This window comes from Cygnus atratus, chromosome 8 (genome assembly GCF_013377495.2).
Source record: "Cygnus atratus isolate AKBS03 ecotype Queensland, Australia chromosome 8, CAtr_DNAZoo_HiC_assembly, whole genome shotgun sequence".
NCBI classification, from domain to species: Eukaryota; Metazoa; Chordata; class Aves; order Anseriformes; family Anatidae; genus Cygnus; species Cygnus atratus.
This window is the reverse complement of record NC_066369.1, coordinates 9811384-9828154: the sequence shown is the minus strand read 5'-3', so window position 1 is coordinate 9828154 and position 16771 is coordinate 9811384. Positions and strand designations below refer to the sequence as shown.

The window sequence follows — 16771 nt, the reverse complement described above, 5'->3', positions numbered from 1 at the left end:
TGTTTCTTTGTAGCATAACTTCGGAAAAACTTGTCAAACAGTGTGAATCTAAATACTAAAAAAGGCATAGAACTCAGCTGTAATGGGTAGACCTACTTCATTGATTTTTGTAAAGTTGACATCAAAAAGCACTATGAGGAAACACAATTACCATCCTTCGTTCTTTAAGCTATAAAATGTTCGAGAAAAAAACAATTCTTATAATTAGGATCTGTCTAAGTATTCTCTTAGTGTGTAAAGAAGAGTTATGGTTAAGATTTTCAATGTTTGGTTTCTACCAAAGGTATGAGATGTCATTTTGTAAATTGCATGGGCAAACAATGACCTGAGGTGGGTTTTTTTTTTTTGCCAACTTAAGGTTTATTCAGTGTTGTGAAGCCATTTCGTATTTGCAAAATCTGGGGGCTGGAACTGATCTTGGGCTTAAAATTATAACTGTGTAGAAAGAGTATGAGAACATAGCTGAGTAGCAAATCAATGTGGTGTATTACTTCACATGTTTATTTGCCCGTCTGAAAACTTGTTTGCCACCCATGCCCTCCTGGTAATTACCTGCCCAGAACCTACTTCTCTATTTGATGCTCCAGGATGACCAAGGTGGTCTCTACCGTGAAGACAAGTCTGGGAGCAAAGTGTGAGAGGAGGACTGAAGGAAAAGAATCAACCAGGTTCTCACACAGGTGTTTCACTAAAGGCCTGATGATAAACCTGGGTTTCCTCATAGAAGAAGAGGTTAATGCAGGACCTAGACTCTGACTTGATAAACTAGTCAGCCCTGAATCGTGTCCCCAGACTGGCTGAAAGGAGGTGTCTGGCCATGAGTAATGCTAACGGGTGTGTTGCTGAATCACAGATCAGCATTGGGGCAGCCGTGAACAGTGAGTGAATGGTTGCTGGCAATCTGCTTAACTGTTAGCTCCACAGATAAGCTTATCTAAAGTCACATAATGGGCTATCGGGCTATCGGGAAGTTATTTCTTCTCTGCATCTGTAATGGTGTTTGAAGCAGTGAGCTGTGGCTTCCAGTGAAAGCTTGCAATCTCAGTATGTAGTTTTTTGGATAGTTAAGGGACAGCCTATCAGCCCTATCCAAAGTCTGTGTTCTGGTTACGTGGTCAACTTGGTGGGCTGGGTTCAACCTGCTTCCAGCCTCTTTTTCGAGTTTTTGGATGATGGGAGGATGCTGACCAGTCTGGCCAAAAAAATGGGTAAAATGTTTTCCCCTTGTGAGAGGGGAGAATACATCTTTTAGCCACGTATGTGGCCCAGTGCAAAGCTGAAGAGTATCCCGTTTGCAGCAGTCTGCATGGATTGTAATAGAATAGCATCTGCCCAAAACCTGCTACTGAAGTTGGACCGTTCTAAGGCTGTCTGCCATCTCCACTTGTTAATCCTTTCAATCATGGCTTGTAAATTGAGGTAGGAGGAAGGGAGGGTAGGAATGTTATCATTCTCATATAAATGAAACTTCCTTGGTCTTTTGCCATTGCTTTGTCTGTTATTACCAAATAAGTGTCTTATTTTTTGGACTGCTTGTTTGTGCAGGCTCTTCTGAATACATGAGAGCCTTGCGTGCAAATTGGGTTTCTCTTGAAGGTCTTTTGAGACTGTGAGTTTGACCAGGGGGCTGCTTGATCGCCAAAGGGTTTGAGCAGGATGTACAGCTCTGACTTGGTTCTTGTTGTCTACTCTTAGAATGAAATGCAAGAGTATTTGAAAGTCCCTAACTTCTGGAATCTACATGGGAAAAAAAATGGTTGTAGTAAGGGGTGTAATGATTTTTTTCAGTGTTTTTAAGATTAAATTGACTATAGAATAATATTCTGTTTAAGTGAATGCTCGCTTGTGTTGCTGCCTGATGATGAGCAGCCATGCTGACAAGTTCCTTCTAAGAACCAGTGAAATATCAGTGATAATTACTGGGTGGTTCTTCTCAAGGCCTGTTATTCTGGGGGAAGGAGAGGGATGACCTGTTCTAGCAGCCCTGTAATTTACTGCTGCAAGAAGAATAGTGTAACTCTTAGTTTAAGGAACTCCTTTACCCTGCCTATCTGAACATACTCTGTTCCTAGCTTTGAAGAAACTTCTTACTCAGTGTATTTATTTTTTTCTAGCTGCTGAGTTCATGGTGGTTTTAATTGGAAAAAGCAAATTCCAGAAATATTGTACCACAGTTAGTGGTATCTCAGTGCTTGGCTACAGGAGTGGGTGAGGTCATTGAGCTTCCCCAGTGGGGAACTAGCTGCTGATGGAAACTCTGCATGCCTTTTTTTCAGTGAGATCATAGACAATATTTAACATTTTGGGGGTTTGATACTGCTTGAATGTTGACCCTCCTGATGATTTTGTGATGTTCCTTTAAAATGGCATAGAGTTTCATAAGGCTAGGTGTTCCTGGGTCTAATGTATTTGAAGACACCTGCAGTTTGCTTAACAGAAACAGTGCTATCAGCATTAAATAAGTGGTCAAGTTTTGTGTTGTGAACTCTCTCTTAAGTATTGGCTTCTATTCAAGCTGTTTTGCTCTTCTGGTGTTTTGTTTTCAGGCTGATTTTGAGGAGTGAGCGGGAGGTACCAGACTCGATGAGTTTCCATCGAAATGTCGGAAAAGTCAGGCCAGAGTACAAAAGCAAAGGATGGAAAAACAAAGTATGCAACACTCAGTCTGTTTAATACTTACAAAGGAAAGTCACTGGAAACTCAGAAAACCACAGGTGAGTTAAACTGACTTTATTTATGCATTCTGTTTCATCATTACTGTTGTGCAGCTAATTAAGAGTGCAAAGGATGTGATCATTATCAAGCAGTTAAAAAAATTTGGCTGTGGTTACGGTAGTTAATAGGAAGAATTGTGGAAAAACAATCTTGATTAAATTTGCTGGTTACCTATGAGCTACAGTTTCAGTTAAGGGAGTCAGCGTTTTCAGTCTATTAGAAAGCAGAATATAAGTAAATAAGAACTGTTCTACAGCTGCAGTTTCCATTCATTATCAGCATATGACAAGCCATTCCCCAGCTGTGCTTTTTAGTGAATTTTTAAAAGATATTCTCAGAGGTAAAAGCACTGCTGTTTTGAGATCTTCAGTGAACACGTTTATTCCTTGCGTGGTATAAGTAACAAACCGTGGCAGAACTGGAGTTGTCTGATTACCAAAAAAAAAAAAAAAGGGGGGGGGGGGGAGAGGGGGAATGCATATTTTCATGTTTTTGTCTGTTTTGCTGACAAAAGGCGGGGGGGGGGACACACAGACTGTTTGTGTGAGGAATTGGGATGGGAGTTCAAAATTTGTTGAAGTTTACCAAAATATAATTTTCAAAGGTTGCAACTGAGATGTTTGATATAACGTTTAGGATGTTATCTTGTACTTGTTCATCTGAATTGAGTAGTTGGTAGGTTGAATGTCCAGCGTAGTGTGTTGGCTTCATACTGTTTTTTCATAATAGTGGTATGGAGTAAACACATTCTGTAGGAATGTTTTTGCAAGAGCAGCATCTGCCAGCTGAAACTGGCAGCAAAAAAAAGTGGGATGGAACCATGACGGTATTCCTGGAGTCAAGGCATGTTAAACCCCCCCTCAAAGGAGTGAGAGAATAATGCTTGGTGACATCTGAAGGGATATTAAGAAATTAACATCATATTTAAAATGGCTCCTCTAACTTTCTGTCCTGAGCATTGCATACAAACATGGGGCCATATATCCCTTTTTGTTTCTGGAATAGGTTAACCATAGTGATTCATTATTCAAAATACTCAAGTTCTCCCAGGCCAAGTATTTAAAATTCCCATTTTTAAAATTAAGTCGTGAAGAATTTGAATTTCTAATTCTTACAGTCTTAAATTTTCTCACTTTCTTGCAAACCTTTGAAATTGGTTCCTGCAGCTTTGCAGGAATTCTACCTGCCACCCAGCATTGTTAACTTGAACTTTCTGTTTTGGCATGCAGTTGCCACACGCCATGGATTACAAAGCCTTGGAAAAGTTGCTATTTCGAGGAGGATGCCTCCGCCAGCTAACCTCCCTAGTCTCAAAGCAGAGAACAAAGGCAATGACCCTAATGTGAACATTGTGCCTAAGGATGGCACAGGTTGGGCTTCAAAACAAGAACAGCATGAAGAAGAAAAGTAAGTGACTAATGAGATCAGGGCTGTTTTGCTGTAACATTTCTCAGGTTTCTTAAAACTAGTGATGGGTAAGGAGTGGGAAGGAACTGTTTAGACGTGACAGTCCTCAAGGTAGCTACTAGAGAGGACAAAGCATCGCTATAAATTTTTGTAAGTAGTAATAATACTATTAGGGGATAGTAGCTGCGGGAAGGGGGACACAACAAAAAGCACCAAAATTGGTTTAATTGCCTTAAAATTCTCTTTAAGCTCTAAGAGGAATACTTGGGTACACAGCAGCTAAGTTAAATAATAGCTTGCAAGTTTGTGAGAATGCAAAGATGTTTGGTTTAATCTGTTTTTCTTGATGTAGGGCAGCAAAAGCTTAAATCCTTGGTTTGTATACATTAGTTAGAATCTCTGCTTTGTTTTCCTAGTGGTTCTTAATACTTGCACTTTAATTTGTTTGGTTAGTATGCCATAAATTCCACAGACTTCAAACAAAAATTTTGTATCCTAAATGTCATGCTGTAGTTTCACACTGCCACAAGAAGTGATACAAACAAAACAGAAGTGGGGGTGATGTTGATTCTCAGATGTATGCTGTGTATAATTTAATTGCCTGTGCTCAGTTCAGTTTCATCCACTCAGTTTGTTTCACAATTGTATGGGAAATCTCTTGGCAACCTCAAAAGAAAATAGAGCAAAATGTTTCAATGATCTAATCAGAAAGCGCTTTAAAGCGAAATTTATTGCTATTTAAGCTTAAAAAACAATATTGTTCTCACTACAGAAGTGGAAGTGGCTTTTAAGTGTTTATTCTTCAACATATAAATTGTTCTGAAAACAGAAGATAGAGGCACTGAGTTCAAGTTGTAGGAAGAAATGTCTGCCATCTTCAATCTGGATATAGATCCGGTTTCATGCTGGAAGTCGAACTCCTCATGGAGCTGTGGTTGTGGTTACCTAAGCTCTGCAGCCGATGTCTCAATCACGCAGCAGAGGCTTTGCTGCTTCTTGCAGTGATGTGGTGGTGGTAGTTTGTTGTGCTCTCGTGAAAGCAACAGATGATTGAAGGTTGGCTTCCCCTTCTTGCTGTCACTTCATTTCTTCCTATGTATTTTTCTACATTTAGATGTCAATTTTGACATCTCTCTGAAAGGCTGTTAGACTTCAGGAGGTACTTTTTGTGTTTAGCTTTTATTTTAGGTTTATGAAACCACAAATTTACGATACTCTGCCCAGTGTTCTGTAGGGTATTTTTTCCTACACACCAGAGGTTATTTACATTTGGTCTAGTTAAATTGGTGTTGAGCTCAATGGCTTGTTTAATAAAAACACACTTCATAATGTTCGTCTGCTTTTTCATAGCCTGCTATGGATGTTAGAAGTATGTCCCAGTAGTTGTATGTTTGTAAATAAATAGCTGCCCCTTATCTGCAACTGGAAGGTGTTTGCCTTGGTTTTCATTGTGCATTATTCTGATAAAAGCCTTAAAAACTACAAATAAGTAGAACTAATGGGTGGAAGGAACTTGTTCCCTCACATTGGTGTGTATGCCCAGGCCACAAGTCAAGTTTCCTAAATTCAAGCCATCTAGAGTTCGGTCAAGTCTTCAGGCCATTTTTCTCCAGTTTTCAATGTATTTTTAAGTGTTTCCATTTCCAAGTGTTCTGATATTCACCCCAAGAATACTGGATAAAGGAAATATCTTTATCAGTATGGTATTTAGTTTAAATCCTTTTTTCTATTGTTTCACTCTTCTGGAGTTCACATGAATTACTTGTTTCCTGTGATTACTAATTCTTTCCCTGCTGCTTTCCCAAGTTGTTGCTCTTCCTATGTGCATTGCCTCTATCCCTTTTCCTGGGTAGTACAGCCAGTTGTGTGTTGACTTGATTAAATCAGCTGGCCTCAACCTGAGTTCTTTCCCTCATCGAATGGTATGCCTGTAGGACAGTGTTTAGATAGCCGAGCCCGTTCAGAATTGGAGTTACGTAACAGAGTGGAGCCCCAGTGAATAAAATCTGAGATTTAAAGCATTTAAAATTGTTCATTGAAATATTATGCATGGCTGCCTTTTAGGAAGTTAACTGTATAACATTTATAGAGATAACTACAGAATCTGAAGGCTTGTTTTCCAGAAAAAGATGTTAATGGATGTCAGTTTATTATTATCCTTCATACAAAGCAAATTAATCTTCAAGGTCTGTGGTGCAAAGTGAGGAGGCTACCGGACATTATTGTACTAGTTCTTTCTTCACTGGTACAATACAGCAGGTCTAGATTATCAGACTTCCCCTATCATTCTTATGCTACCAAAAAAAAAAAGAGTACTTAGGAGCTGGAGGTCCTGACTGGCAGAGACAATGATGCTTTGAAGTCTTAAGTTAATTGCATGTGCAGGTTTCAGACATTCTTGAAAGAGGTTATGCAGCATTACTGAATTTATAGATTAAAAAAATATTTTCCTCTAGAATACGCTCACTTTTTGGATTGGAAAGAATGAGTAGTTGTTAAATGTCTGTTTTCATTGTCAAGATGGCAAAATTGAGACTGTCTTTGCTCTTAACAGATGTAAACTTTCTTGTTCCAATTCATGGTACCCATAATTTTTTCATAATGTCTCTAGCTTTCCTTATTAGTTCTTTTTACTTAATAATTTCTGACATACTTGTCTTCTTTCTATCTGTTTATGGCAGTCTTTTTTAAACCTCTTTCTTCTCCCAGCTCCTGCGCCAAGAGAACATTATTCTGAATTATTCCCTTCCATGGTTGTAGATTTTTGATCAAATTAGCTGATTTATTCAAATTTTAACTGTTACTGTCACAACTCCTTTTATATGAGAAGATGCTTTTTCTACAGCGAAGTAGTTAATGGGCCTTCAGCTGCATAGTTAGCGCCTTTCATTCACTTGTTTGCAGCAATATTCCTGACAATCTTACTCTGTACTAATTCTCCTGTATTCATGAGTGCTTTTTCTCTAATTTCAGACAGCCAGAGGTGCCACAGACACAGCCAAAACCTGCTGCTCCTGCTCCTCCAGAAGCACCTCCTGTTGCCAAATCATGGGCCAACACCAAGCCAGGTGGACAAGATGGTAAGTGATGTTAAAGGTTCTTGTCTAGCCTTGCGGACTGTGAATGCTGCTGTGAGAGACCCAGACTCAGTCTTGAGCAAGCCAGCTGGGACTAAGAATGCTGTGGAAGCAACTTTCTTGGCTGAAAGTGAGCTAGTCCTGTCAATCAAGCGAGCTCCAGTCCAATTTAGCAGCAGGTCTGACTGCCTTTAAAGGACCTGTGTAGCGTTTTTTTGTGGATTGATAGGGAAATGGTGGTCATGGCATAAAGTGCTGAACGTGGCAGCGGTGGGGAGAGAAAATCTCAGTAATTGCCAACCATACACTTTTGGCATGAGAACCATAAACAGTTAGTAGTCGATGTAGTCGTAATTTTGGATTGTTTTGTGCAAAATGTGTGTAGTCTCACTTCTATTTAAATGTTTACTATGACAGCGCTTTTGTTTTATAGACTCCTTACTTATTTTGTTTTCAAAGTGATAGTGTTCAAGTAGGGTTGTTTTTTCTCTTTTTTTTTCTGGGGAAAAGCATTAAAACTGTTTTTTCTCTGTTCTACATAATAGTTCTCCATCATTTCATACAACATACAATTTCCACTAGTGTGGATCTTGGCCTGAGTGTTTTTGTGACAGGTGTAAGATCAGAGTTAAATCTTTAGCAGGGTTTAAAAATTGCTCCTAGAGTGAGAGCTTACTTAGGATTCCTGTCTCCATTTTGGAAATTAATGACATGGTTTATTTCTTAAATTTGAGACTTGTAAGCTTCTTGTGACTGGAAAAAAATATTTGAATTTCTAATTGATAGTTTTCTTATTGAAAGATTTCTCTTTCACATAGAAATCTTAGAGTAGTAAAATCTGGATTGAATGGAGGTAACTTCTAAGCCATTATTTGGAGTTAGCATCATGTATCTAATGACTTGGCCATTTTTTTTGCTGCGAGTGTTAGATGCAGCAATTCTAGATTCTTCACTTCTTGCTCTCCTGTGTAATGTTCAGTGTTTCCTTCATTCTCAAATACAGAAACTCTCCTCCATAAAGCTCTTGCAAGAGTGTTATATAATAGGTTTTAAAAAAAACAACGCTGGAATGCAGAACGCTTTGCAGCAGGCTTTCTACATAAGCTGATAAGATTTTCTCTGATGTGACACAGCAAATAGTGATTCAGTTCAATGGCTTCAAAATGCATTTAGCTAATTATTTTATGGTTACCATGGCAGCTTGTGTGCCAAGCCCAGATGGTGTCCTCATTTCATTCAATTAATGCAGTAGGGGGGTTGCTGTTTCAAGAAGAAATACAGAATGAGAATTGGCATCAGCTGCTTGCTATCATCCTCAGTTTGCGACTTGGGATACACCTGTTGTGTTCATACTTTGCTGATCTGCAGTTGGCTGCTGGAACTTGTACTTCTTCCAGATGCCTCGTATGCATTCCAGCAGTCATCCAGCCAACTGCCTCATGCTCTTGTGTAAGACTTCAGTTGAGTGAGGCGAAACTAAGCCCTTCTCTGATGCTATGGGTGACCACACAGAAAAAAAGAAACTCCATGATCTAATGAGCAGCATTTATTTTTTGGTTCACACATTGGTTAGGAGTTGGGATTAATTGCTACCATCGGATCTTTGACAATTCTTACGCTTGTAATGCAATGTTTAGGCACAGAGCTAAATATTGTGGCATTTGCTTGTCATACTATCACAAAGAAAATGAAAAGAGTGAGGATCCCTGTCTTTTATCCTGTATTGCTATGAAGAATTTCTTCACGGATCAGAGAGAACATAACCTCTTGTAGCTGCTGGCTTAAAAAAAAAAAAAGCACATATAATGGAGGTTGGATGTTTTTTGGGCTGTAAATGTTCAGATCCTTTTTTGTCAGTTTGCCTTAGAGCCCGTATAGCCTAATACACGGTCTCTTACCGTAGCTACTAAGAGCAGGTATATGAGCAGACTGTTACTCAGGCTGTTAGAATAGAAATCTTCCCTCAGTAAGATTATCAGTCATTCAGTATTAGAAGGCTGTTGACCGAAGAGGTCAATATTCATTATGTGTATGGGATGGGGGATTGATTCAGAGTAGATGCTAATGAAACCTGCTACAGAAGACAATCTACTTATTTGGCCTCTCTACCATGTGCAACAGAAGTCTTAAATTCCAATCTGGAGTTAAGATGTTTTAGGTTTTAGAAATCAAAGCTTGACAGTGTTTTGATACTTTTCTTGCAATGTAAATTTGGCCTTTAAAAATCCTGAACAACTTAATAGAATAGTGAATAATCTTAAGGACTTTCGTGATAACATGGTTGCCTGTCCTTGGGTGGACAGTAGTTATAGAATAAAAGAAGGGAAATCTTTGTCTGGAAGGAAAAAAAAGATGTGCTAACATAACTGAAGAACTTCAGGTATTCTCCATGCTATGTCTCATTCCATTGTGCAATTCAGACCGTCGATTGTTGCTCTCTGGTGCTTGCTTCTGGATTATTCTCATTCCAAATAAATATGATAGCTGTCCTAGTAAATTTAACAACTTTGGTAGCAAATGCGAATGTTTTATGAGGATTGTTCTTGGCTCATGAATTCTATTACCAGTAAATTAATGCGGTTCTATGATTCACATTTTAAGGATGATCAGGCTTATAGGAATCGCTTTCTGAACTGTTCACTACGGAAAACTTGTGACTATGTGAATATCTTCTTTTGTAGGTCCAGCTCTTCCAGTAAATAGTTATTTCCAGCAAGAGTTTCCCAGTCTGCCGGCAGCTGGGGATCAGGAAAAGTCAGGCAAAGATAAAGATGCACCTGAAGAGACCCATGGATCTGGACCTAGCTTACGACCACAAAGTAAGTATATGGTACAAATTTTTGTGAAATTGCATGCAATTGTCTGGAACTCATTTATTACAAGAGTATGTGCTCCCTGTACAAAATAATTCATGAATTCATTATTTTAACAAACATACCTACAGTAAAGAAACAGCTGCAAACTGTCCTCCCACATGAAAATCGTGTGACTATCTCCATCATACGGTTATCTTGTTTAAGAGCTTGTCATGAAGATTTTTTTCTACTTTACTGTGTTCCCAGTGTGGAAAACAGGCGTTTAATCTTCTCCTGCAGTCCCTTCTATTTGCCTGGTCTGGTCAGTAGTCCACTTGTGCTCTGAGGAGCATTTGTTAGTTGCACTGTATTGGCATTTTCTTACTTCTACCTGCCAGATGTCACAGTGGACACAATGTGTATTTAAAGAACTCTCTAAATAACTAATTAAGTACAGCCCTCATCACTTCTATTCCGTCCTTATCCGATACAAGCCAGACTCTGGATACCTGTCTTTACTTAGAAATACAATGCACAGATATGTCATTTCGAGCTGCTTGAGAGATTCATGATAGGCCTCTGCATAAGCAGCTTAATCTTTGCATTTTACTATTATCAATATCCTTCCTAAATCGCCTTGTGTTTTGGAAGGCAGAGAAAAGCGAGTGGTGGTCTATAAATTTAACTCTTACCCTTCAGGATCACAGCTGGAGGTATGGCTGGAGAGGATCAGAAAGCATTCCCCATTTTCTCAAGTGGCTATTGTTTGTTTCAGTAGCAAACAAAAATGTCTGTCCGCACAGATCGCTGTGTCACTGAGAGCTGCGTAGGAAGAATGTATTTTTCCTCATTCCTGTCTGTGAATCTGTAATATAAAGTCTGTCCTTGTTTTCTCGTACTGATTCTGTCAATGCAGATGCTACTAACTGGAGAGAAGGCGGTAATAAAGGCAACTCACCCAATTCTCCAGCTGATCAAGAAGGTCTTGGGCAAGAAGATGGTAATGCAACACCAGCGGAACAAAACGATGGCCAGAAGGCAGCAGAGAAGAGGGATCCGCGGTTACCACAAGTCCCGCAGCCCAAGCTGAATGGCCAGCAGCAACCACCCATCTCATCTCAGTACAGGGCAATGATGCCACCTTACGTAAGTGATGGCTACACAAAAAGTTTGATTATTGGCTGGTGTGATTCCTTTAAACCCCCTTCTCCTCCCTCCAAGGAAAGCTTAGTAGTTTAGCTAGAATGGTGGGATAACAACCAGCTCCTCAAAGGATGTACCCATATATTGCCACTCCTGTTACGCTAAGTTTCAACTTGTCAGGAGTTGACAAATACTTACAGTCGCTCCACCTTGGTGGCTTGATATCACATGCTTGTCATTTGAGAAGACTGTTTTAAGTGAAGAGCCTTACTTTACTTCCATTATGATTCCTGTGATGTTGTCAGTATATTTAATGCAATGATGATTTTTAACAAATGTCTTCTGTTTGAAATTTTTCTTAGATGTTCAATCAGTATCCTAGAATGGCGTATCCTCCTTCCATGCAAGGACCCACAAGGTTTCCTAATTCTGAGCCCAGTAGGTAAGACACCTTACAAGTGTTCTTGTTTTGGAAGTATGAACTGTGTGTGTGATTCAAACTGGGGGGAAAAAATAATAACAAAAAAATACTTTGCCCTGTAAGTCTTGATTACAATTATATGCTGTCACTGATTAGTCTCAAGTTTGGTTTCTGTGGAGCAGTGCCACGGAATGGCTTTTGTTTCACAGCTCAACTACAAAATTTAAAGGGATCCTGCTTTAAAGGAATCCTGCGTGTTACAGAGCTTTTGAATCTGAAGAGCAGGAGACAGTTAGGGATACATTTGTAACTTCAAGCAGCACCTTGCCTGTCAGATGATTCTTCCATTGTCACAATGAAAGTAAATTTGTGGTTCTCAACTCCACTGCTCATCAATGAAAGTAGAACTCTGATCCTTTATGAAATCAATTTTACTCCTTTCTGTGTGTGTTCCCCTAGTTGAGGATGGCTGTGCACATGCACAAGGAAATGGCATCATGTAGGCAGTGTGGTACAACTTCTGACAGATAGTCTGTGGTTGGAATCCAGGAAGGGAGCAGGAGAAGCTGGGCAATGACTGGGAGACCTTGAGTATAGGAGTAGGAAGAGTGCAGGACCTTCGGCAGTAGAAAAAGCATGAGAAATGCAAACAAATATCTCTGAAGTGGATAGTGGCATAAGAAGGGTGTCAAGTCTATGCAGTGCATCGTTTGAAAGCTACGAGATATGTGGCTTTCTACTGTCAGCAAACAGCATGGAACATTTGGCTTGTTTGCGAAGTGTGCAAGCAAGGCTGTCTTATCTAATCTTTCTCTTCCATGGAGAACTGTGGTGGTGTAGCAGTAATGATTTGAACTACAGTAATCTCACGTATGGATGATACTTAACATTTAAACTGATGTGAGAGAACAGTGTAGTGTATACTTGAAACAATTGTCATACAAGTTGGCCTTTTTATCTAGCTATTCTGCTGGGTAAATAGTGACAGTCACCTTTGTTTCTCTTTCTCAGAGGGCCGAGAGGAAGAGGACCACCTTCATGGTGTTCAGAACCTATTGAGCGCCCGTCCATTCTTAGTGCTAGTGAGCTGAAAGAACTTGATAAATTCGATAACCTGGATGCTGAGGCTGATGAAGGCTGGGCAGGTAAGAACATCAGACTGATGATTTCTGTTATTTGTATATGGAATCCTTCTGAATGGTTAATCGACTATTTGCTTATGCATCAGGGGCTCAGAGTGAAGTGGATTACACTGAGCAGTTGAACTTCAGTGATGACGATGAGCAAGGAAGCAGTCAAAAAGAGAAGGAAAGTGGGTGAGTTGGTGTTGCCACTTGGTGTGAATGCCACATAACTAGCTTAGCTCTTGGGAAAGTTGAATGAGATGTAAGAAGTGCTCATTTCAATAACGCTTATTGCAGTAATTTAGTATTGTATTAAACTGCATAACTGTCTGCAGATGGCAGTCACATGGGCATGCAGTGGAAATGATCTTTGCTGTGAGGATCTTTCACTCTTGCTAAGAGACGCAGGGGATAGAAGATAAATCACCGAAGCTCTGTATGGAGTACACCTTCAGTTTTTCTTATTTCTTTGCACAGTGATGAACAAACACCAACAAAAGATTCTCAGAGCCCTGATGGCCAGAAGGAAGCAGAAGAGCAGACAAACGCTAAGTCTGCCACCCAGGTTTCCACAACAGCGGCCAAAGGGCCTTATGGCAAAACTTCTCAGCTTGATCAGGTTTGTGTTTTCTTCCCTTCGACTTTTCTGGCTTCAGCCTTGTCAGAAGAGGGCCAGTGCAGGTGTCTTTCCAAACTGCCAGGTCGATTAAGGTTGTGAACATGAGTAAAAGCATCAGTTACTGCTTATCTTAGCTGTGATAACTGATGGAGTGCTGCTTAGCTTTTTCTGGTCCCAAAATAAAGTAGCGTGTCTTTATCTAGATGTGAGGGGGGTAAGAACTCTTATGTTGGTTACTGTGGCTCAAGTGACATGTCTTAACTTGGTTCTTCTGCCTGTCCATTCCTATAACAGAACGAAGCCGTTCTGGTGTCCATCATGTTTTATAGTGGCACAGGGTAAATAGCACCCTGTTGGCCCACGCATTTCCTGATTTTTTTTTATATCATGACCTGGCTTTCTTTAATACAAACAGTATCGTATCATCTTGCTTCTGACTTCTCAGGTAGACAAATTTTCTACAGACCACGTAGAGTTCATCAGTTTGACCTTTTTGATTTTTGGATTATCCTGTAATAAAGGAAGACTTGCAACCAACTCAGGTTGTATCTGCTTCAGTCTGTTTTTTCCCTGAGGAAAAGATACTGTTGGTTTTGTCTGAAAATTTCAGGGAAACACTTTCTCCTGACACCAGTAAGAGCGAAGATGGATCTTGAATTTGTTTTCATTGCGCTTTTTCTCTGTGTAAAGATCGTGTAGCCTTCCATGGTTTGATGCTACACTGAACCTGAGGAAAAACAGTGCAGTGGACTAAACTCTGAAATCTGGATGTGTGAATTTTTAAAGTTGCACAACTGCGTCAGTACATGAAATGGAGATGTCCTTGCCCTCTTTTTGCATACAGATTTGTATCATATACAAGGTAGTAGAAAACAGTGCATCTGAAAGTTGCTAGCCTTACTTTTGTTGTAAGTTTGTTTACCCTGGTCTTGTGTTTGATCCAATAGGATCGGGGTCCAGCACAGCCCTCTATACACGACAGAGGTGGTCCCGTTCATCCCAAATCTATTCTACCACCGGTAAGAAAGATTAGAATTGTCCTTATTTTCTTGAGTTAAATTCTTTAATGTGATGGCAGAGGGAGTTAGACTGGGAAAAGTAAACATGCTTCGCATAGGGATAAGCCTTCTCTGTAACAAGTGATGTGGAACCTGGGGCCAAGTAGGAGTGGGACTTCAACACAACCACACTGCAAACTGTGTAAAGCAGCCCCATCTTGAAAGTGGTGTATGAAATACATGCAAACTTCCAGAGGTTTTGATTATCCAGCGTTTGTGTGGGGACTGGAGAGGACAGGGATGTGGGGAGGTTGTTTAAGGGCTGAATGTGGCCAAGTATTGGCTGCATTCCCAGGCAGACAGGGAGATGAAGTTCCAAGTGAAGTGTGGAGGTAGCAGCTTCTTACCGATTTTCAACAGTCCTTTTTAAAATTGCTGTTATCCTATGATAACCTTGAATTTCTTTGGCTCCTTGGGGGACTTTGAATTGTCCCAAACAGGCAGTAACCAAATCTGGAAGGTTTTTGTCATCTTCGTAGTCACTTTGCATTAGCAATGATAAGGAGCAGTGACATGAGCCCAGCTGAATCTTTTCTTCTCCTTTCTGAGATCAGGTTGCATGGGTTGTAACTGGAGCAGGAGGGTGGGGTCTTGGTTTGTCTCTCAAACGTCACTTTTAAAAAGTGCAATCCAAACACATCTGTCGGCTATAGTTAAAATGTAGTATTTCACCTAGCTGTTCTATATAATACGTACTCTACCTGACTTAGTGATTTTAATATTGCAGCATCCCCCTCCTCCTGATCGCACGATAGGACCTGGAAGGCAGGGACCCTTTCCCCCTAAACCAGTACCAGATGAAGATGAAATATGGAAACAGAGGAGAAGACAACAATCAGAGATATCTGCTGCAGTTGAGCGAGCCCGTAAACGACGAGAAGAGGAAGAAAGAAGAATGGAAGAACAAAGAAAAGCAGCTTGTGCAGAAAAGCTGAAACGGTTAAATGAGAAATTTGGCTGTATGACAAAACCCTCCCGAGAAGACCCTCTGAAAGAGCGAGAGAGGGAAAGGGAGAGAGAGAGGGAAAGGGAAAGAGAAAGAGAAAGGGAGCGGGAAAGGGAGAGAGAGAGGGAGAGAGAACGGGAAAGAGAAAAGGAGAGGGAGAGGGAAAGGGAAAAGGAAAAAGAGAGGGAAAGGGAGAGGGAAAAAGAAAAAGAAGAAAAAGAAAAACTGGAGAAAGCAAAAGAGCAAGAAAAGGAGAATGAGAAAGAAAAGGAGGTGGAGACGGAAGAGAAAGAAAAGGAGGAGAAAGAAGAGGAGAAACCAGCACATGAGGCTCCTGAGCCTGTAGAACCTGTGGCAACACCTGTAGTAGAAAAACAAGAAAGTGAAAGCAGGAATAACAAGGAAGAAAAAGGTATGCTTGCACACAAATAGTTGTTGTCTTTCTTAAAGCTGAGACACAGAGCATAGTAGTAATCTAAGAGTCTAATTTGAATAGCTAATTAAGTGCATCTAGACCATTTATTTTCCTGGCACATTACAGTTGCTGACTCTGTCCTTTGAGCTAGACCTGTTTGACAAGCTCATCAAAACGTTAAAGGAAAAATTGGTTCTATGATTTAGGCTGGACAGAAGAACGCAGAAAAAGTAAAAGACTTGCTTTCTCCTTGCTAAAAGAGGGTCAGCAATTCACGTTTCCAAGAAGCAACATAAATCGTTTCAGCTATTCTGTTCTTTAAGCAAGCCCAGAGAAGTAGATGTGAAGAGCACGTTTAAACTTGGTACATTTTTTGTAGTGGAGCTTGAAGGCAACAGGAAAACTGTTATTAAGCATAGTCTAACAGTTTTCTAAGCTTTAAACGGATAAAAGTGATTGTGAAACTGAACTTTGATTCATAAATAAATTGATTCACATTTAGTATGGTAGCATTGATACAGCACTTCTTAAATCACACAGTATTGCAACATAAATGACAGCTGATTGCACAGCTTGAGTTTAAAAGGGACGCTGAGAGATGTATTAATGACAATATTTTGAGGTGCTGTTCATAACTTTTTTGCATGTCTGCTTTGAGAACTAAGACTGAGGTTTGAGAAAGGACCTCTCTAAAATGAATAACCTTTATTTGATGCTCTGGTTAACGTGAAATCATTGTAGTTTTCAGATGCACTTTTCTCACATCTGTTTGGTTTTGGTTTGGTTTGTTTTTCCAGAAGATCAACCAGTCTTTACCCGACAAGACAGTGGTCGGAATGAGAAAGAGAATTCACAGGTGACTCATGAGAGCGAGCCAGATTCAGGATCTCAGCCTCGTCCTGCTGTTTCCTCAGGCTATTCTAAACAGTTCCAGAAATCACTACCACCAAGATTTCAGAGGCAACAGGTAACTAACTAGTTCACTAAAATGATGTCTTTCTGCCTCATTCTAAATAAGAATGTGACTGTAGGAGTTCTATTTAGAAGTCCA

At 40.0% G+C, this 16771-nt stretch overlaps 1 protein-coding gene across 2 annotated transcripts in view; it reads left to right on the top strand.

The window, feature by feature from the left end:
- The window catches only part of PRRC2C (proline rich coiled-coil 2C), a 70659-nt gene that overhangs the window by 15626 nt on the left and 38262 nt on the right, over window positions 1–16771 (top strand). For both annotated transcript variants that reach the window (XM_035537264.1, XM_035537255.1), the window contains exons 3-14: window positions 2547–2714; window positions 3945–4122; window positions 7096–7202; window positions 9881–10018; window positions 10911–11140; window positions 11500–11579; window positions 12570–12703; window positions 12787–12874; window positions 13160–13301; window positions 14249–14320; window positions 15087–15717; window positions 16518–16687. In XM_035537264.1, the coding sequence (XP_035393157.1) occupies window positions 2600–2714; window positions 3945–4122; window positions 7096–7202; window positions 9881–10018; window positions 10911–11140; window positions 11500–11579; window positions 12570–12703; window positions 12787–12874; window positions 13160–13301; window positions 14249–14320; window positions 15087–15717; window positions 16518–16687 (2085 nt within the window). In that variant the 5' untranslated portion in view covers window positions 2547–2599. The remainder of the gene's footprint in view (window positions 1–2546; window positions 2715–3944; window positions 4123–7095; window positions 7203–9880; window positions 10019–10910; window positions 11141–11499; window positions 11580–12569; window positions 12704–12786; window positions 12875–13159; window positions 13302–14248; window positions 14321–15086; window positions 15718–16517; window positions 16688–16771) is intronic.